Source organism: Cynocephalus volans, chromosome 8, assembly GCF_027409185.1.
Source record: "Cynocephalus volans isolate mCynVol1 chromosome 8, mCynVol1.pri, whole genome shotgun sequence".
Classification (NCBI taxonomy): Eukaryota; Metazoa; Chordata; class Mammalia; order Dermoptera; family Cynocephalidae; genus Cynocephalus; species Cynocephalus volans.
Genome location: NC_084467.1, coordinates 113,674,681 through 113,695,820, shown reverse-complemented (window position 1 = coordinate 113,695,820; position 21,140 = coordinate 113,674,681). Strand labels below are relative to the sequence as shown.

At 50.8% G+C, this 21,140-nt stretch overlaps 1 protein-coding gene across 1 annotated transcript; it reads right to left on the bottom strand.

Annotated features, from left to right (window-relative positions):
- Positions 1 to 897: 897 nt before the first annotated feature.
- On the bottom strand, positions 898 to 12,121 carry RHBG (Rh family B glycoprotein). The gene is made up of 10 exons (XM_063106424.1): positions 11,935 to 12,121; positions 6,338 to 6,524; positions 5,729 to 5,879; positions 5,467 to 5,614; positions 3,542 to 3,708; positions 3,104 to 3,241; positions 2,843 to 2,976; positions 2,159 to 2,280; positions 1,180 to 1,253; positions 898 to 984 (listed from the first exon to the last, which is right to left on the bottom strand). The coding sequence occupies exons 1-10, from the start codon at positions 12,119 to 12,121 to the stop codon at positions 916 to 918; spliced, it is 1,377 nt and encodes a 458-aa protein (XP_062962494.1). The 3' UTR covers positions 898 to 915.
- Positions 12,122 to 21,140: the final 9,019 nt, after the last annotated feature.

Here is a 21,140-nt window from a genome sequence, read left to right as displayed (position 1 = left end):
CACACCCTTCCCCGCCACAGCCCTCATCCACACAAGGCCCTTCCTATTTCCCAGTCCTCAGTCTCAGAACACGGACGTAAGGTAGCACCTAGGTGATGGCTGCTTCTAGCTTCTGAGGGTTGGTGGCAAACGACTCTCGTGCCCCTCTTCGGCCTACAGGAGCCCTCTTCCTACTCTGCTCAGAGGCTGCCCAGGTTGAGGGTCAGAGTGGCAGCACTTCTGGGATAGGAAGAACTCTCCAGCAGCCTGAGCTGTCCTATAATAGACACAGGCTCTCTGGGAGAAAATGAGCTCCCTGTCCCTGGAGACAGACAATTCCAAGAAGGAGAGTTCAGCCCTGAACCCACCGAGGCTGGGTACCCACCTAATAGGACATGGCATCCTAGAGGGAGTTCCATGGACCCAGGGAAGTAGGATTTTGTCACCACTGAGGTCCTTTTCCACTCCAAGGTTCTAACATTGTGAGTTAGAGGATAAGAGGAACTTCCCATGTTCCCAGGGCACAAATAAAAGGAGTCAGAGTCCTTAGTGACAGTAGTGTTTATCACCCTGAGAGAGGGTGGCCTGGCTCAGGCTTCACTGGAACTGTGCGATACAGGGCCAGAGGATCAGAAGTCTCTTGTGTGCCTCACTTGGGCCCTTTCTGCCCACACATGCAGGCTGGTAGGGCAGTGGGGTGGAGCTGCTGGTGAGGTTCTCCCCCACCACACCCAGTTACAGCCCCACCCCTCCACCATCACCCGGCCTTCTACTGCCCCCTCCCTATGGAGACACTGCCAATGGGAAGGAGGTGACTTCTGGTTCATAACTCCTTTCTTGCAGCAGCAGGGATGGGAGCTAGAAAAGAAGAACTTCCCCATAGTAGCCAATCATTGTCTCCTCAAAGGAGAGCGTCCTGTCAGGAACTGGAGCAGGTTAGGCCTGAGTGTCTGGTTCTTCCACCTTCAGAGGTCCCCGAGCCTCATCCTCATGTACCCCAGGCACCTGGAAGGCAGGAGGGGTGGTGGGTTGAAGGCACAGCTCCAGGGGGCTGGAGGCCATAGCTCATCTCTATACCCCAGAGGAGAAGGAGTGTGCAAGGAAGGAAGGAGGGAGGCTGGACCACAGCAGGTGAGGCAGGGCAGGGAGGGTCAGAGGGCATGAGGGCCTACGGGTTTGAGGACTGAGGCTGTGTCTCACCTCCCAGTAAATCTGGTCCTCATAGCACTGGGAGTCTTGGGGGGAGTCCAGGAAGGACAGCCTCAGCAGGAGCCCTGGTGGTGGTAGGAGAGGATATATGAAGCTTCGCCATGCCCCCACCTCACCGTGGGGGAGGTTGCCACCAGTGTCTCAGCACAGAGGGGCTGAGGGCATGAGGTCAACATGGTGCCTGGTACAGGCAAACCACAGCTGTATTTGTTGAGTGCCTACTATGTGCCAGGCCCTGTGCAAAGTGCTTGACCAGCATTGCCTTCCTGAGTAATCATGGCAACCCTGTGAGGTGAATATTATCCCTGTATTACAGATAAAAAAACCAAGGCTCAGAGAAGTTAAATAATTTGCTCAAGTTTGCAATCAGTAATGGACCAAATTGTGATTCTGTCATGAACCAGTGCTACTGAGCTTTCTGTGGCCTCCCACACAGAGGGGCACAGAAAATGTTTATTGAAGAAATAAGTTAGGGATACTGAATCAAAGGCCAGACATCAGGAAGGACTGCCTGACCCGGGGCCTGTGGGCAGTCTGCCTCTATGGAAGGTGTCAGAAATCTGGTCTAGTAGTGAGCGGGACAGTCCCCCTTCTCTCAGTCTGCCCCTTCTAGGCCTCAGCCTGAGGTTGGGCTGCCCTCTAGTGGGTAGAGGGGGCAGCACAGAGGAGCCACAGAACAGGATGGGAAGGAGAGGGACCCACTCAACCCTAGAGGGCTCCCAGCTTCCCTTGGCACCAAGAGGGAGCAAGCACCCACTTGTACCTCCCCACCTGAAGGATGTTACCCCTGAACCCATAATCTGACCCCTCATCTGGCACAAAGTAGGACCTCAATAAATTTGTGTGCATGAATGAGTCAATGTCAGGGGCATAGGATCCAATGACCTTTCCTCTGGAGAACCCCCCTCATCTGTTTCCTCCCCTCTCTGGAACTTCTGCCAGCCCCCCACTCCCAGCCAAGATCACTCACCTCCAAGGCCCCCGCCCACAGAGGCAAACATCAGAGTGACAAACAGCCCAAAGAGCTGGTGTATGGCCTGAGATGTGGTGCTGCGCTGGCCCTCGGCTATGAGTGGAAACACACCCTCCAGGCTGCAGGGAGATCAGATCGTGGAGAGCCAGGGTTGGGGGGAGATGGAGACAGAGCACGGGGCCAGGGCTGGTCATTGCACTGGCACTCACACCATGGACGCAAAACAGCCAAAAGGGCCTCAAGGGAGCCTGCCAGGCTGAGTCTCACCTCCAGGCCTCTGCTCAAGCCAGGCCCACAGCCTGGAACACCCTCCCACCCTCATATGGCAGCAGACTTCCACATACCTTTCAAGACGCAGTTTGAGGGTCACTTTTGCCCTCCCTCTCCTCTGAGCCCTGATGGGCAAAAATAGATCCTAAGGGTCATTATCTCCCACTGATCCTTTAGAAACACTCAATACCCTTGAAATCATTTGTTCAATGACCTTCTGCTGCACTTGACTGAAGACCGGGTTGGTCTTGTTCACTCCAATTTCCTCAGCTCCCAGAATATGGATGGACGGATGAATAAATGAATAAAAATAAACACTGCTTTTTTTCTTGGCCCACAAATGGAGGAGAAGAGTGGGGAAGTTCATTCCAGAGGGATAATGACTGCAGTGTGGGTTGAGGGGAAACTCACCCATCTCCGTAAGCTTCATGGGTGGCCAGCCCAGCCACAAGGACCCCCAGCAGGGCCCCCAGGACCCCTGGCATCCCATGGAGGTTGTGGACGCCACATGTGTCTTGGACTTTGAATTTTGATTCAAGGATGGGCTGGAACACAGGACAGATAATAAGTCTCGTGTACCCCCTCCCACTCCCACCCTGGGCCCGTGGGAGAGGTGGGAGGAAAGGTACTGAAGACTCCATGTTCTGCCCAGGGCCTGAGAGGCAGCTATACCGTGAAGAACTTGTACCCCAGCGTGGAGACAGTCCCAGCCAAGAAGCCAGCTGCCAGAGCCCCAAAGGGTGTCAGCATCATTTCACCTGATGTTCCCACCACAACCCCTCCAGCCAGTGCTGCATTCTGGATGTGGACCTGAGGGAATAGGGAAGAGCAAGGCGCTGCAGGACCTTTCAGATCATTGTGCCCACACTCAATGCAACCCCATCCACCACAGTGGCCCTACTGCTTCTGGAAGTCCCTCTGCCATCTAACCTGTAACTCTCCTGCTGTCATGTCACCTCGCACTGTGACCCCACCACCACCTCTACAGATGGAGCCCCTGTGCCTGGGCCCTTAACCTGTTCCCCTGGACAATCTTCCTAGCAGGGTCTCAGACTTCTCCTCTCCCTCCCAGGCCAACCCTCTGCCTCTCCCAAGGCCACCTCCGCATACCATGTCGAGCTGCCCATCCACCCCGACAAGGGCTGACAAGGCGAAGGTGCTGAGGGTGCTCGCAGTCAGGGAGTAGTACGTGTTGAGGGCTGTCCGATGCTGCCCATCCCCCAGCATCGTGGGAGCAGAGTTGAAGCTGGGCCAGAAGATCCACAGGAAGATGGTCCCTAAATGGTGGGTGGGCAGGCAGAGCAAGAGGAAGTAAGTGGCTCCCCCACAGGTTGAGTTGTGGAACTGCAGGCAAGTCACCTACTCTCAGCAGCCTCAGTTTCCTGATCTGTGAAGTGGAAATAATGCTACCTCATAAAATGAAGATTAAATGATGCATAGAAATCATAGTCCATGGCCTAGCAGGTACTAAATGCTCAACAAGTGGCAGCTATCGAAGGGTTCTGGCACAAAAGGGAACTTGATTGAAAACCACAGAGCACTGAGTTTTTTTAAGTATCAGAAAAGGAAAGGGAAGACAGCAAAAGCCACTGCATGTCAGGCGCTATGCTGGATACTTGATATATGTGTCAGGAAAACCATTTCTTTAATAACCTCAATGGCCACTTAGAGGGAGAATCCTAGAATGTGCAGGAGAGGCCTCTGTTTGCTGAGCACTGGATGGGCTGGGCTTGCACATTTTGGGTAAGAACAGGGCACCCATGTACGCTGCTTGCCTGTGTGAGGCCCCTGGTCTATCTTGGAGGCAGAAGGAGGAGGAGTCAAGGGACGAGGTGAGGGGAAAGGCTGGGGACCCTGTAGGGTGGGCCAGCAAGCTGAGAAGCTTAGGGACTGCCCCTTAGTCCTGAGTGGTCCCTTGGGTGTGACTTGTCCTTGTAACTCCAGAGTCTTGAGTAAAATCTACCACACTCACATGTGTGTCCTCCGGGTAGAGAGTTTGGGGGGAATCAAGGAAGGGGCCAGGTTCAGGTTCAGGTTCCTGTCTGGGAGACATACACACTAAAAAGCAGGGGTGGAGAGGCAGAGGAGATCTGAGAATGTAAGTCTCCAGGGAATGCATGGGACTCTTAGGGAAGCCTTTGGACTTCAAGCCAAACTTATCTGGGTCTCAAAGGGCAAGGGGGCCTCGGCTGGCCTAGTGTTCCATGTGCTCTCTTTCACAACAAACCCAGAGGTGGGCAAGAAACACAAAACTAGCCTCTCTTTTTAATGTAAGAATAGGCACTTCAGTTCCTATTCAACATCTTCTACAAAAAAATAAAATACAGATTTCCTTTCCTGACTGCAGTTGTGAAGGTAGAGAGAGGAGCAGAGGCCAAAGTACAAGTGCGTGCCTAGAAGAAATAGGTAGTGGTGATGGGGCTTCCAGGTCAGACCCTATTGCTCCCTGGGATGGCCCATGACCCCTCCTTCCCCGCCTGGGAGTGCAGGGGCTTCCAGAGAATTGCCTGGAGGAGGTATCCTTAGGAGGTAGAAGGCAATACCAGGGACAGGCAGAGGTCCTCTGTTTGCAGGGAGCCAAATCTGCAAAGGCCTAGAGCCAGGGCCCAAAGAAGCTGAATCTGGCTGGAGCATGAGGGGAGAGTGAGTAGGAGGGGCAGGGGAGGGGGGCAGCCTAGACCTGCACGGGCCAATGTGTCAACCTGAGAAGACTGGTTTCTGTCATGTGGGTCAGGGTCGTGGGGGTTCTGAAAGGTTTTATGCAGTGATTGAGGTGGAAAGGCCCCTGGGGATGGATCTGGGGCATGTGTGTACCTCAGGGCTAAGTTCTAAGGAACTGTCATAAAACTATTGAGAACGATGAGTACAGATCCCATGGATCTAACAGTAGAATCCAAATAAAAAGGGAATTCCCAGCCAGAACTCCAAGGACTGCAGGCAGCATCCCAAGACCTTGCCTGGAGATGGTCTTCTCCGGCCCAGATCAGAGGCATCTGGCACCAGCCCCCCATGCCGCCCCGACCTGCAGGCCTCACCAATCATTGCGAAGAGGTCTGAATGGTAGACTGAACCCAGGCGGTGCTTGCTCTTCTCCAGCTGGGGCCTGTAGAGGACCCTTGAGAGGACCAGCCCAAAGTAGGCACCAAACGTGTGGATAGTCATGGAGCCTCCTGCATCTCTCACCTGGGAAGTGGAGCTGAGGTGGAGGGGCAGCCTCCTACCCCCACGCTCTCCCAGCTCAGAGCCTGGCCTTGACGGCTCCCCCACCCCCTCACCCCATCGTGTCCAGACTCTCACCCCCAGGAGGCTGAGGAGCACAAACTCGTTGATGCCAAACAGCACCACCTCCAGCAGGGCCATGAGCAGCAGCTGTGCAGGCCCGGTCTTGCCCAGTACAGCACCAAAGGAGATAAGCACTGCCCCGGCGCAGAAGTCGGCGTTGATCATGCTGGGGTTGGGGTGCAGTGGGGAGGGTGAGTGGGCACGGAGAATGGCTTCTGGGCCTCTGCCAGGCACGAAATGAGGGCAACACGAATCGATGCAGGTGGGCGGGGGTGGAGGGAGATCAGAGAGGAGGCAAGGAGCTCAAGCCCTTCCCTGGGAGTTGGGAGAGATGGACCTGCCCTTTCCCATTAAGCTATGTATCCTCCTAACAGATCTTGTGTGATGGAGCCCTAAAGAAATGAGGAGGAGGGGCTGAGGGCATGGGGCAAGAATGGGAGAGGAAATCAGGCAATGAGAACAGGCAGGGCAGTCTCCTAGTTCTCCTGACCTAGAGAAGTCAGTGATGGGTCAAAAACATGGGTCAGGAAGCAGACCGATGGACAGACAAGGTTTGAGCATGGTCCCTTGGGCAGGGACCTCCCAGGTAAAGCTGGGAGAGCCAGGGAGGCTGCTGCTGCCCACCTCTCCACACCAACATGGATGTGGCCACCGTGGAAGGAGTGGAGGAAGCCCTGGACCAGTGTTGACCACTGCAGGGCAAAGGCGGCCAGGAGGAAGGTGAAGCCCATGCTGCTGAAGCCATAACGCTGCAGGAAGGCCATGAGGAAGCCAAATCCCACGAAGACCATGGCATGCACATCCTGGAAGCCTGCAATGGGCAGGAGCACATAGGGACATTTGGGGGCTGCTCTGGCCATGTCCCATAAACCAATCAGCAACCCTGCAAGTGCCCCCAGCTCTCACCAGCCAGGGCTGCCTTGAGGTGTAGCCGAGCCTATAAAATTCCCAGGCATGACGGGAACTCCCAGCCTTGAGCCACCTGGAGCTTGGAGCCAGCCAGCTTGGAGCAGTGGGACCCAGACCATCCCTGCTGTCCCATGTCGAAGCAAGGGAGCAGAGCCTTCAGATCTGCTCATTTGCCCCGTCCCTGGGTCTCTTACAACCGACTGGCTGAAAATCCAGCCTGTGCTCTTTCCTGCTATGGTACCTGCCCCACCATGCCCCAAATTCTTCCCCCTCAGGCTTCAGGCTTCTTTTCAACTTTTCCTTTTCTGCTGGAAAGTTCTTCTTTCTTTCTTTTTTTTTGGCAGCTGATCAGTATGGGGACCCAAACCCTTGACCTTGGTGTTGCAAGGCTGCGCTGTAACCATGAAAAGTTCTTCTTGACGAAGAGGTTCTTCTAACCTCCATCCCTCATACTTCAGTCTATACCTCTCCATTCTGAGGATTTTTATTTTAAAAAAATAATAATTTATGAAATAGCTTTAAACTGTTAGCAGAGATTACCTCAGGAAAAAGGAATGAGAGGGAGGGCAGGGCTGCTGTGTTGCACAACTTCAGCACAGATGACACTCCCTGGAGTCGTGCAATATGGCAACTCTGGAAGGAGGATGACTTTTTAGTTTGTGTCTTTCTATAGTTTTAACATATATATATATTTGACCAGCAAGGGGATCGCAACCCTTGGCTCGGTGTGGTCTGCACCATGCTCAGCCAGTAAACACACTGGCCATCCCTATATAGGATCTGAACCCGCGGCCTCAGTGCTACCAGCGCCGCACTCTCCTGAGTGAGCCACCGGGCCGGCCCTATAGTTTTAATATTTTAATTTTATAGATGAATGACTTGAATTTTTAAAAGTGTCAGTGGGGTTTCTGGGTGGGGAGCTTTGGGCCCTTTCTGTGTACTTTCTATTCTGTGCCACTCTGCATAAAAAGCTAAGCAATAAAAATAATATGCAATATGGGCCGGCCTGTGGCTCACTCGGGAGAGTGTGGTGTTGATAACACCAAGGCCCCGGGTTCGGATCCCATACAGGGATGGCTGGTTCGCTCACTGGCTGAGCGTGGTGCTGACAACACCAAGTCAAGGGTTAAGATCCCCTTACCGGTCATCTTTAAAAAAAAAAAAATAATAATAATAATAATATGCAATAACATTGAAATGGAATAGGGCTGGCCCATGGCTCACTCGGGAGAATGTGGTGCTGATAACACCAAGGCCATGGGTTCAGATCCCTATATAGGGATGGCTTGGTGGCTCACTTGGGAGAGCGTGGTGCTGACAACACCAAGTCAAGGGTTAAGATCCCTTAGCCATCATCTTTAAAAAAAAAAAAAGAAAAAGAAATGGAATAAATACAAATAATTTGTTTTAGTATTAGTTCGTTCTGTAACCCTCCCCACTACTTGTAAATACCTAGTCTGATGTTCAGGCAGTCCATCTGATCCTATTTTCTTTGTCTTGGGTCTATGTGTAGAGTAATGCCATGCTATACGAGGGGTCTTCAAAAAGTTCATGGGAAGATTTGTATTATCTCTTAATTCCATTTTTTCATGAACTTTTTGAAGTACCCTCATATTTTTGGTTTTAACAAGAAACACTAGAGAAAGTATCATGAGTGCTGTTATTACATTTGTTATAAATATGTTATTGAGAACAGGTTCCACCTTCACCCTAAACTCCCCTTCTATAGCTCCACAAGAGAAATTTTTCTTGGAACTTATTGCTAGGAACTGTTGCTTCCCCTGAGGAACCCATCTGCTTTCCCATGTCCATGAGACAGATGTGCTGAGCACCCATGGACCAGGCTCTGGGAATGTAGCTGTCATCAAGGCAGCCACAGTTCCTGCTGTCACGGAGCATGGAAGACAGACACTGAAGAACCAAAGATTGCATGTGTGAGGCTTCCTTGGTTCTGATGAGAAAAACAAAACTATTTATATTTCCCTTTTTCCTTGGCTGCCTGGAGGCTCAAGGTTATACTGCATTCTAACTATAAAATAGTTACATTATTCTAACTTTAGAAAAATAATAATTTATAATTTTAGAATAATAATAATTTAATAATAATAATAATAATTTATAACTTTAGAAGAATAATAAATAATTTTCAAGCCAGAATATTATTATTGAACTTTAGAATGCAATCAGTAACTTTGAGAGAAGCAAACTTTCATGCTTTTTTGTATTGTATACATGGGCAGGTAGGAAATGACTTTGCAAGTCCCTGGCAGAGGGCTGGGCATGTGCTGGAATTAATTAATTATTTGATGGCTGGCCAGAAGGGGAATCTAAACCCTTGACCTTGGTGTTATCAGCACGACACTCTAACCAGCCAGGCCTCAGCATTCCTTTTAGAGGATCCCTGTGGGGTGGGATGAAGCCTGATGCCCACACTGCCCCAACCCCATCAAACCCATGCACCTTTGGAGAGAAGACAAAAAGCCCTCTAGAGCCACCTATTGCCCTCCCTCCTTCCCTTACTTCCATTAGAGCTCCCCAACCCTGCCAGCTGACTCCTGACAAGACAAAATGATGGGACAAAGTAGCAGTTAAAGCTGGGGCTTTAACATCGACAGAGCTGGACTTAAATCCAGGTCCTCCCGCCCCCTTCTGACCCTGTGACCTTGGAAAAGTCACAACCTCTCTGATCCTCAGTTTACTCATCTGTTAAGTGCAGATGTAAAATATGAGAAGCAGAGAGAAGGGAGGAAGAGCTTTGGAAGTCATTTTTCCTCCCAACCCCACACCACACCTGCCCCTAGGACAATGGGGCTGTATTCTCCTAGAAGAGGTCACAAGCCACTCTTGTCCTGGTCACATTCCCCACCTCTTCCAAGAAGATCCTGATTCCATCTATTCTGAATCCCTCTCTCTGCAAGTAAGGTCTATTGAGGTGTGTGAAAAAGGACCTGTCCATATTTTACAACCCTTACTCCTGTTTGCTTCCATAGGGCTGGCTCTTTCTCCCTCTTTCTTATTACCCATCACTTGTTTTATGGAGTAAGAGGCCACAGTGTGGGGAAAAGGCTGCAGATGTGGAATCATGAGACCTGGTTCTAGCCTGGCTCCATCTGTAACTTGCCGTGTGACCTTAGGCAGGTCACATGATCTCTCTGGCTCTCTTTCCACATTGGAGAGGGGTGGACCAGATGGGTTCTGAGGGCCCATCCTGTGGAGATGACAGACAGAAACTTAGAGTGGCCATGCCCTCGGCATTGACCAGTGCAAGAGCTCAACAGCCACAGAACTCCCTTTCATCTCCCGAATCAAAGGGTGGTGGCTACACCTCCCTCTGGCCCTGACCCCTTCCCCTGGACACAGGGACAGGTGAGGACCCGGCTCATCAAAGCCCCAGGCTCTAGGGAACTCAACCTCCCTCCTCCCCAACCTTCCCCCACAGCAGGGTCTAAGTCCACAGGGATGGAAACTTAGGTCAGAAAAAGAGGTAGAAGGGCCGACCCCATGGCGCACTAGGGAGAGTGCAGCGCTGGGAGCACGGCAGTGCTCCCGCCGCGGGTTCAGATCCTATGTAAGGATGGCCGGTTCGCTCACTGACTGAGCGTGGTGAGGCCGGTCACAAAAAGACAAAAAAAGAAAAAGAAAAAGAGGTAGAAATCCCACTGCTACCCCTCTTATTGAAATCCAGGGACAGAAAGCTGTATGTCCAAGAAGAACCTACCACTGCAGCAGAGGGGTGAGAGGCTGGACTCCTGGGAAGGCTTTGTAACAAGCAGGGCTTGGAGGCCCTGAGTGAGGCCCATGGGAGAACCAAGTTGGGGGTTCATGGTAAGCAGCCAGGTCAGACCCTTGGACAAAAGCTTACTTCTCTCGGCCTCTGGACTGTTCCCTCACAACTCCCTCTCTCTGGATAAATGAATGACCCCAAGAGTCTGCCAGAGCTCTGTGGCTCTGATGATTTTGATCCCAGCTTCCATGGCTCATCTTTTCCAGTCAGGGCTGGGGGTAAAATATGGGGAGGGAGGAGCTGTAGACCCCTCTGCCTAGGATGGCCATGGGTCTAGTGCTTCAAGCCCAAGGCCAAGTCTCCACTTCATCTTCTATATCTTTAGCATTGTGAGCTTCATTTTGTTAGGGCTGGACAGGGTGAGGTGGAGACAGTTTGCTGCCAACTCTGTATATGGAAAGTGGGGTAATAACAGCCCTGAATTTTTTATAGGAGACTCTCACACTCTAGGCCTTGTTTGTATGCATATCCTTCAAACTGAGGCATCCTTCTTCCCACTGCTCAGATAGGGAAAACTGAGGCTTAGAAGGCGAAAGATTTATGCGATCTGAAGAGAAACCAGAGTATAAAACTGAGGCTTAGAGAAGACCTGCCCAAACATTTGTGATGAAGTGTGGGGGGTCTAGTGTTTTTGGTCCCAGCCACTTAGGGCCTGAGTCACAAGGCAGAGCCCCTAAACCTTGAAGGAAAGGCTCTGTCCCCAGCAAGCAAGGTGGGAAGGGGGTGCTAACCTTTCCCTTCCTGAGCCTTGTCAGCAGGGAGGTGAGCTGTGGTGCAAGAAGCTTAGGATGCTTGAGTCCTAGTTCCAGCTCTGCTACTCACATGAGGGGGTAATCATAAGCAAGTCACAATCCCTCTGAGACTCAGCTTCCTCTTCTGTGAAATGGGTTATTGACCCTGCCATTCCCTCAGGTCTGGGGGCTGCTGCTCTGTGATTTGCTGGCAGGTGGTTGCATCATTTTCTCTCTGACCCTGGAAGGGCCAGTGTGGGGGACTGGGGAAGAAATGCCTGAGCCCAACTAGTCTTGGCTGCCCACAGGTGTGAGAGCTTCATAGCTAATATCTGCCATACCTGCCATTACTGCCTCTAGCAACCCCCTCCCTACCTCCTCTGCCCAGCAGGATTCTCTTTCCTGTGTTGGGGTGGAGCCCCTAGAAAAGGCAAGGTCTCTGGAACAGCCCAACAAAGCCTAGTTAGGCCAACTGGGAGGTTGGACAAAGGAGCAGTTAAGGCTGGAGCTTTGCATCCGTTTCGAATCCCAGTTCTCCCACTGCGACTGCGTGACCCTGAACCAGTCAATTAACCTCTCTGGGCCTCAGTTTCCCCTTTTCTATCTCGTAGATTGAATGAGATAATGCATGTGCCTCCCTCAGCACAGTACTATGGAACATGGCAGACAGTAGTGAAAGGGTGTTCTTATAAATCTGGGGCCCCTTCATCTCGAGAGGGTTGCCCACCTAGGGCACCCAAGCTCTCCCTCCCAAGACTTGGTATGTTTGCTCTCCGCGTGCCCTCACCCGCACTCACTTGGGTAGCGAAAGTAAAATTCATTGTCCGCGTTACTGTGGTTGCCCCGGTGCCAGAGGGCTGCGTCGGTTTCGTGGTTGTAGCGGACAAAGACCGCAAAGAGGATGGCGGTGGCGCCCTGAAGGAAGAGGCACAGCAGGGGCAGCTGCAGTCGCCGGCCCGCGGCGCGGCGGGGAGACTCGGCCATGGGACAGGGGCTGCGAGTCACCGGCTCCGGCTCGGGCTCGCGGCGCGCAGCGCGGGGCTGAGACACTCGCGTCTGGCCGGACAGGTTTCACCCGAACTAGCCCCGCCCGCCGGACGCCCCGCCCTCACGGCGGCTTCGCCCTCAGCCGGAGGGGGTCGGCGGGGCCCACCGCCTGAGGAGGCGCAAGGACTTGGGGAGCGGTGTTTACATTCCCACGTCCTGTCTTCCTTGGTCCAGCTGATCCTGGCGCTGTTCCGGTTGGGATAGGTCCTTGGAAGTGACCCTGGAAAGGCGCTCTGTGTTCTGCCCTCCTGGGGCACAGCTGCGGGACCTGGTGGTGGGAGAAGGGAGGGGACCCGTCCCCTCATACGTGGTGTAGTTTAGACAGTGTCTCCCATTAAATAAGCGGCCCTTGAATACACGGGCTGGCCCCTTCAGGGTTAACAGAGGAGATAGTTGGGGGGTTACTCAATCTTTTCCCTACTAAATAGTAGAGATGGAGAACTGAGATAAACAGAGGGCTCTCCAGGCGTTGATGATTAACTAGGCTGGGGGTGTCTGAGCCTCAGCAGTAGAGTTCCTTATCCCGATCCGCGCCTCCTCCACCTTCCCACCCCCAGTCTGTACCCTCCGCAGTACAGCAGGCTGGGCATGGGCCACACTGACACCTGGGTTCTCTGCACGGCCTGGTGTGGATGTGAGAGGGCCTGGGCTGCCTGTGCAGCTGGAAAGAAGGGAAGCTTGGGCCTGCCCGTGGCGCACTCGGGAGAGTGCGGTGCTGATAACACCAAGGCCATGGGTTTGGATCCCATATAGGGATGGCCGGTTCACTCACTGGGTGAGCGTGGTGCTGACAACACCAAGTCAAGGGTTAGATCCCCTTACCGGTCATCTTTAAAAAAAAAAAAAGAAGAAGAAGAAGGGAAGCTAGATGCAAAGAGGGTCTTCTCAAGAGTCAAGTCCCTAGTCACAAAGGCATGATTTGCATCCACTGGGGTCCTGAGAGACAGACAGTGAGGAGACAGGTATTTATTGAGCACTTACTGTGAGCCAGACTGTGCTTCACACCAGATGGTCCCTCCCTCCAGGAGCCACTGTCCAGTCTGGAGACAGACACTTAGCAGGAAATTTAATTACCATTAGGGTGTGTGACCTAGAGAAGCTCAGAGGCTGTAGGGCGTCCAGGAGAAGGAGCTGCAGAGCTCACATGGTTGGGGATAAGGAAGAGGTTGGAAAGGGAGAATTGCTTCCTGGGGAGGTAATGTCTGAAGGCAGTCCGGAAAAACAGCCTAGGAATTGGGCAAATGAAGAAGGAATAGGGGACATTTCAAGTAGTGGGACCACCATAGACAGAAGCCTGGCAGTGTAAGTTTCCAGTGTGTTCAGGAACTGAGGCTGGGGATGGGGGAGTCTGGAAAGCCTTGAAGGCCCTACTGATGAGGCACATGGGCTCTCCGCAGCAGGTGCTGGGCCACTGAAGGACTCTAAGCAGGTGACACTATTTGTTCTGACACTATTCGACACTATTTGTTCTGACACCTGACAACTGCAGTCCACGAGGGGCTTCAAAGAAGCAAAACTGAAGGCCAGTTTCAGTGGAACTGGTGAGAGGGGAGACCTTCTGTCTACACTGCTGCCCAGCCTCGCCCACCTATCTAAGGGGGCTGTTGTGTGGGAGGGGTCTGTGGGTGTTTGCAATGATGTCCCAGACCCTGGCCTAAAGGAAGAGCTGCCACTCCCAGGGGATAATGGCCTAGGTTAATAGGGGCCAACCACTCCTCAGAGCAGGTGCAGGGCGGGGCTCCTCCTAGAAACCAGGTTTGTCCCTTCTCAGGAACGGGCAGGAATGGGGTCAACAGTGGAGTCCTTGACACTCCCCCCTTTTTCTCCCTCTGCCCCTTCCCCAGTTCACCTCCTCCCCTCATCCCCTCACAGGCTTGAGCCTCTGGCCCAGCATGGACTCCAGGGAACAGTTGGATTCTAGATACCCAGTTTTCCTGACTTAAGTGCCAGCAATGCACAAGAAAGAGTAGGGGTCAACCTCTGGATAGCAGCTTCTGGTAGATCCCAGGTGGCCAAGCAGGCTGTCTGGCCATCAGTGGCCCCTGTTTAAGATTCTCCATCACTACTTGGTCAGCAAGAAAGTTGTTTTCTAGCCCCGCCTGGGATGGGGGGAGATGTACAGTCAGTAGCCTTTAGATAACGATTCAGCATCTGGGGTATCCTCCCAGCTACAGCCTTCTGCCCCAGAGATGCTTCCTGAGCACCGTTTGGGAGTGGGGGTTGCTCTGGGCTGCCCAGGCAGGGACTGGACTGGCCATGGGAGGGGAAGAGCCTTAAAAAGCTGCAGAACCAGAGAGAACAAGGAGTAGGTTGGGTCTTCTCAGCATCTTATGGGACCCACCTCCCAGATTCCAGCCTCCTCATCTCTCTCCCATCTGTTCTCTCCCTTAGTCTCTTTGAATTCCTCTGGGCCTCTGATTTTCCCTCTCCTCTGTTAATTAACTCATTCAACAAATATTCATTTAGTGTCAACCCAGGGCCAGGTCCTGGGGCTACAGCCATAGGTTCTAGTCAAGGTATGTAACAGGGTTCAGTTCTAGAGGCCCCTGCCTGGCAGGGTTAACCCTTTAGTTACTGTATTGTGGGGAGATCTAGAGAGGCCCCCCAGAAGAACCAGGAGAGCTGGGCCAGCCTCTGGAGGATACACTTAGAGACCTTTGGGCAATAGCTATTAACCAACCTGTATGGGATGATCTGGATATTTTAACAATTAGTGGGTATTAGCTGGTATCAGCCCTGGTCCAGCAGAGAGCAAGACCCTGAAAATCCTCCCCTTCTGAGGATTCCCCCAGGCTCACCCTCCCCCTCTGCCAGACCACCACCTGGGAGGAGGGTTTCCCTGGCCCAACACCCACCAAGTACTATGGAGACAGTTTTATTTTGGATCGCCAAATGATGTCAGAGCCCTTGCTCCTCCTTCCTGCCTCCTCTGGACCTGGCAGCTCTGATGGAATTGGCAGGGGGAGGGGCTCATCTCTCACTCTTCCCTCCACACCAGGCCTCCTCTGAGGGGCCCCTGGCTCCATCACCAGCTCCCATTCTGTCTGGCCTAGGTCTGCCCAATCTTTGACCTTCTATCTCCAGTTTCTAGCTGTGACCAGCCAAGCACCTGAAAGGTAGCCAGGGGGAACCAGTGTCTGCTGCCTGCCGTGGCCCAGCTTGGCCAGGTTGTCTCTAGAGACCAAGTACATGAGGTTACTGAGTAACTCGGGGTTGCTTGGAGCTGCTCTCTACTGGGGTCACCTTCTGCCTACTCCCTGCTCTCTTGGCTCAGGAATCCCTAAAGTCACTTAGCTCCTTTAGTTTCATTGAGCCGTCCCCTGTGTTTATGGGAGAAAAAAAGAGAAAAATAGCAAAGCAGAGTCATTAAGGCATTTGTTCCTTCATTCATTCATCACATCTTTACTGTATGACCTCGGGCAAGTTATTGAGCAGTCTTTGAGTCTCAGTTTCTTTATCTGTAGTAGTAATATTTCCTTTGTGGAATTATGAGGATTCCAAATATATGATGTAGATTGCTGGCATTTTTGTAAGCATTCAACAGATGTGGTGATTATTGTTGTTCTGATTGGCTGAGCAGGGAGGGCAAATGGGTCACTGGCTCTAGCACACTGAGGGGTGCATGGTGTCTCTGAGGACAGGAACAGATGGATTGGGCAGGCACAGTCTCCATGCATTCTCCTTCATGGGCTTGGGGCAGGGGGTGGTACAGAAGGGGCTAGGGGCCTAGGATAAGCACATTTAGGAAGGGCCATCAGATCAGCAGCCCCAGTGATGTAACAACTCTTGAATAAGAAGATTTGGAAGAAGGCAGAGCCTTTGTTCGTTCAACCAACATATATTCAGCAGCTACTGTGCGCCAGACACTGTACTAGACACCAGGGATCCAATGGAACAAGATATATAGCCCCCGCCCCAGGTGGAGGCTCCATTCGGGGGGATGTAAAAGAGTAGGCAGACAATCTCACTGCAGAGGCATATAATGGTGGTGACATGCGGGGACACTCAAGAGCTGCTCCTAATTCATGATGAGGGTGGTCAGGAAAGACTTCCCAGAGGAAGTGATGCTTACATTAAGACCTGGACTCATTTTACAACCGGGCTAGAGGAGGGGAATTCCTTTTTGTCTGAACACTCTAGTATAAAACAGAAAGGAGGCTATACTAGAAAGCTCCTCAATGCCCACTTTCTGAGGGTGGACAAACCCCAGACCTCAATTTCCTTGAAAACCACAGCCACTGAAACACTTTGCAAAATATTGTTATATTTACATACATGGCACAGTAAAAATTAAATATGGCTTTTTCTCTCCAGAGGTTCACCATATTAGCTCCCACGTAAAAGTTTGTCAGAATCAGATTACTCATGTTTGTTATACTTTTTTCATCTGTAAAATAAAAATGACAGTACCTTGGGGGAAAAAAAGTTTCTCAGAAGGCGATTATCATCTCAGACCAAACTTTCTTTTCATTTAACACATTCTGTTTGCATTCCTATTATAGGCCAAGCGCTGTGCTAAATTCTGGGGGAACGTCCTCCACACTCCCTCACCACCAAACAGAACAGAAATATGCTGGGTTTTTTTTTTGTTTTTTTGTTTTTTTTTTAAAGATGACCGGTAAGGGGATCTTAACCCTTGACTTGGTGTTGTCACCACCACGCTCACCCAGTGAGCTAACTGGCCATCCCTATATGGGATCCGAACCTGTGGCCTTGGTGTTATCAGCACCACACTCTCCCGAGTGAGCCACGGGCCGGCCCAGAAATATGCTGTTTTGAGAACGTCAAGATGGATGAGATGTAGTCTCATTTTCTGAGTCCCGACAGCAGTCCTGCTTCAGTGGTATAAAACTTGCCTGTCTGGTAGAGAGTCTGACCAGTAAAAGTTTTGTAAAACAGCAAAGTGCAGAAGGTAAGAGCATAGCCTGAGAATGAGAGGGACATAAGTTAGAGTCTCAGCTCTGTCCAGAGAGACTTTGGACAAGTTACTTAACATATCTTCAACCTCAGTTTCCTCATCTGTTATGTGGAGATAATAATAGTACTTGCTTCACAGGACTTGTTGTGAAGATTAAAGTCCATGGAGCACATGATGTATGTTAAGTCTTCAATGGTACAAGGGTTCTTCAAAAAGTTCATGAAAAGATTCATATTATCTTTTAATTCTATTTTTCCATGAACTTTTGAAGTACTTGCATGTAAGATGTGGTTATTACTGTTGTTATGAAGGAAACATGTAAGCAAATGATTTGGCCATTTCTTTCTTTCCCTTCCATTTCTTCTGCTACTGGCCTTAGGAGAACTGTGTTAACTTTCTGGGACATAGGAAAACTGGGCCTCACTCCTTAGTTTTGAAACAGAAAAAGAAGTGTGTTCAGTTAACTCTCAAGGGTCTGACTGGGACTCCTTCAAAGGAAAAACAAGAGGGAGTACCAGGGTGCAGTGGGCTTGCTTCTAGGAATAGGTTGCATGGATATGACTGTAGTCAAAGGGGAGCAGAGGGATGAGAAGCCACATCCCCACTCCAGTGTCTCTTGCCCAGTTCTCCCAAGGATTTCACCACTACCACCACCAACAACCAACCAAAACTATGCTCCACCCTGAACAAGCAAGGGGAGCTGGCTTACGTCCCACTCCTTCCCTCTGCCGGGAGCCATTGTGTCCAGGTATCCTGGGTTTGACCCTTGCTCCCTCTCCTAGGCCAGCCTCATCCTCCCCTCCCTGCCTTACCCAAACAGAGGTGGCCCTTTTTCATGAATACCTCTCTTCTCTGGAAAGAGAGCAGCTGAGTAGAAATTTTCTTTGCATATGGCTGGGAGCAGAAAAATTGTAAAGCTTGGAAACATTTCTTCTCTTCCCAGGGCCTGCACAGCAGGGCAAGAGGAGCTGGGATTGAGATGGTGAGATGGGTTCTTAAAGTCTGGTAAGAGATGTTGGCTCTGAGCAGCTTATGGCTGCAGAAGAGGAATCCAACTGGGTCATGAACACAGGAGAACTTCATTGCCTCCAATGCACATCTAGGACTATAGGCTGCCTGCTCTGGATTTCCCTCCTGCCGCTCTGCCAGCATACCAAGCTCCTGAGACACACGGGAACATGAGATCTGTGGCTCAATGCTGTTACCAAAGGCATAACCATTTAGCCATTCATTTAATAGCCAATTATTAAGCCAAATGTGCAAGGTCAAGCAGGCCTACCATAAGCCTTGAAGACACAGCAGTGAACAACAGACATCGTCGTTGCCCTCATATAGCTGATATTCTAATGGGGGAGACACACAGCAAATGCACATAAATAGACATATGAGATGCCATAGAGGTTTGAAGGAAACAACTGGGTGAGAGGATAGAATGACAGGGTTGCTGTTAGACAGGATTATAGGGAAGGCCTCCAGACAGATGGGAAGGAAGTGAGGGAGGGGATCTTATAGACTCCTAGGGAAGGGTGTCCTAGGCAGAGGGGACAGCAAATGCACCGTTCCTGAGATGGGAGTGTGCTGAGTGCACTCAAGGAATAGCAAGGAGGGTATCCTGGCTAGCATGCAGTGAGTGGTGAGAGGCAGCAGGGGCCAACACACACAGGGCATGGGCTTACTGGCCATGGTAAGGGGTTTGGACTTTACTGTAAGGACCATGGGGAGAAACTGAGGGGTCATGAACAGAGGAATAATTATCTGATTTATTATTTTAAAGAATCCCCCTGGCTGCTTGAAGAGCATGCACTGTAGGAGTAAACGGAAGCAGGTGACCAGTCAAGAGGCCACTGCTATAATCCAGATAAGAGCCTATGGTAGTGGTAACAGTGGTGAAGGTGAGAAGCAGTAAGGTTCTGGATGTATTTGGAAGGTGGGACCAACAGGATTTATTGAGGGATTAGATATGGGAGTGAGAGAGAAAGGAATTGCTATGGACTGAATTGTGTCTCCCCCAAATTCATATATTGAAGTCCTAATTCCCAATGTGATTTGGAAATGGGACCTTTGGGAGGTAGTTAGGCTGGATGAGGTCACAACAGTGGGGCCTTTACAATGGGATTAGTGCCATTATAAGAAAAGACATCAGAGAGCTTTCTTGCTCACTTTCTGTTTCTGTCTGTCTCTTTCTCTCTGTCATGCAAGGACACAAGAAGGTGGCTGTCTACAAGCCAGGAAGTGAACTCTCACCAGAATCATCTCAGCTGACCATGCTGACACCCTGATTTTGGACTTCCAGCCTCCAGAACTGTAAGAAAATTGATTTCTGTTGTTTAAGCCACCCAGCCTATGGTATTCTGTTAAGGCAGCCCAAGCTGACTAACACAGGAGTTAAGGACGGTCCTCAGGTTTTTAGCCTGAGCCACTAGTGGAATGGTGGTGCCATTTTCCAAGCTGGGGAGCACTGAGAAAAATGCATGTCTGGGGGCCATCAGGAGTTCCATTTTGAGATGTACAGTTTGAGATATCCAGTAGATATCCAGTAGGAGACGTCCAGTAGGCAGTCAGATATAGAAGTACAAGTCTGGGAGGAAGGTATGGGCTGGGGAAATATGTGAGTCGTCAGTGTGGAGCTGGCATTGCGTCATGAGACTGGGTGAGAGCAACTTGAAAGCAAGTAGAGAGAAAGAAGAAAAGAGGGAGCAGCCCAACACTTAGAGATCAGGAAGAGAGGAGGGCCCAGCAAAGGAGACAGAGAAGAAGCAGCCCATGAGGTAGGAGGAAAACCAGGAGGGTGTGGTCACAGAAGCCCATGTGAAACAAGTATTCCAAGAAGGGGATGATCAGCCACTTAGAGAGGGAGGGCTGAGAACTGCCCAGTGGATTTGATGAGCTGTGAGCTGGTGGTGATAAAAAGCCTCATAGAAATGGGTTCAAGAGAGAATGGGAGGAGAGACAGGAAATGGCAAGCTTAATCATCTCCTTTGAGGAGTTCTACTCTAAGGAGCACAGAGAAATGGGCAGTAGATGGAGGAGAATGAGGAGTCAAGGAATTCTTTTCATTTGTTAGTGATAGCAGGTATTTTAGCAACTAGCTAATGGACTAAGGGAAATACAACTAGTTCTGAAAGAAATGAGATGCAAAAAAAGAATTAGAATGAAAAATACACTGTATTTTTCATGATACCTGTGTCTTTTCCTATCATGTGGCGAATAGCCAAGAAGTGCTTTTGAACTGGTAAAATGCTAGAATTTATCAAAACCGTTGTTCATGAACCTACTTACTGAAATGAGAGTGAGAGTAAAAGTAAATTGGAGCAATAAAGACTAGTCAGCAGATATAGTGGAGGAAAACGTTTTCTGAGCAGTTTACATATGGCAGTGTGAGTTAAGGGCCTAAAATCTTTAAATCCTAGTGATGAATTTGGGAGTAAAGTAGCAATGGCTTAAATCTTCTGCAGCCTCCCCAAATCCTAAAGGATGCTTATAACACACCATATAGGAAGATGCAGTGCAATTGAAAGCACTCATGAAATATTTCTGTTCCTTGAAGCATATATACCAGCAGCTGAAGAGGAAAGTGACTTTCGAACAGAAGGAAATTGAGAAGATAAATGAGCCTCTTGGTGGCTCTCAGGAGAAGAGGCTGTCTGAGAGGAGAGGGTGGGCAATAAGGGAGAGGAGGAAGCCTGGGAAACAGGTCAGCCCACAGAGAGAAATATGGGCTGTGCCTCTGCTGTGCCAATTCCAGGAAAAAAAGGTTTCCAAAGACGCAGGTGAGCCCATTGGGCTGAGGTTTCTGATGGTCCAGACTGTGCCTGGACAGGTGAAGCTCTTTGCCTGTCCTGGAACACAGGGCACCCAGCCTCTGATGCCCTTCCCTTGGCTTAGACTCCCCCTTTCCCACCTGCCTCCAACGCATTCTGCAAGTCTCCCCAGCCCCTGGAAGAATCTGCCCCAACACCCACTCCAGGCGTAGGCTCCTTAGGTAGGGCTTATGGTACAGTGGAAAGAGCACCATTTTGTAGCCAAACAGACCAGGAT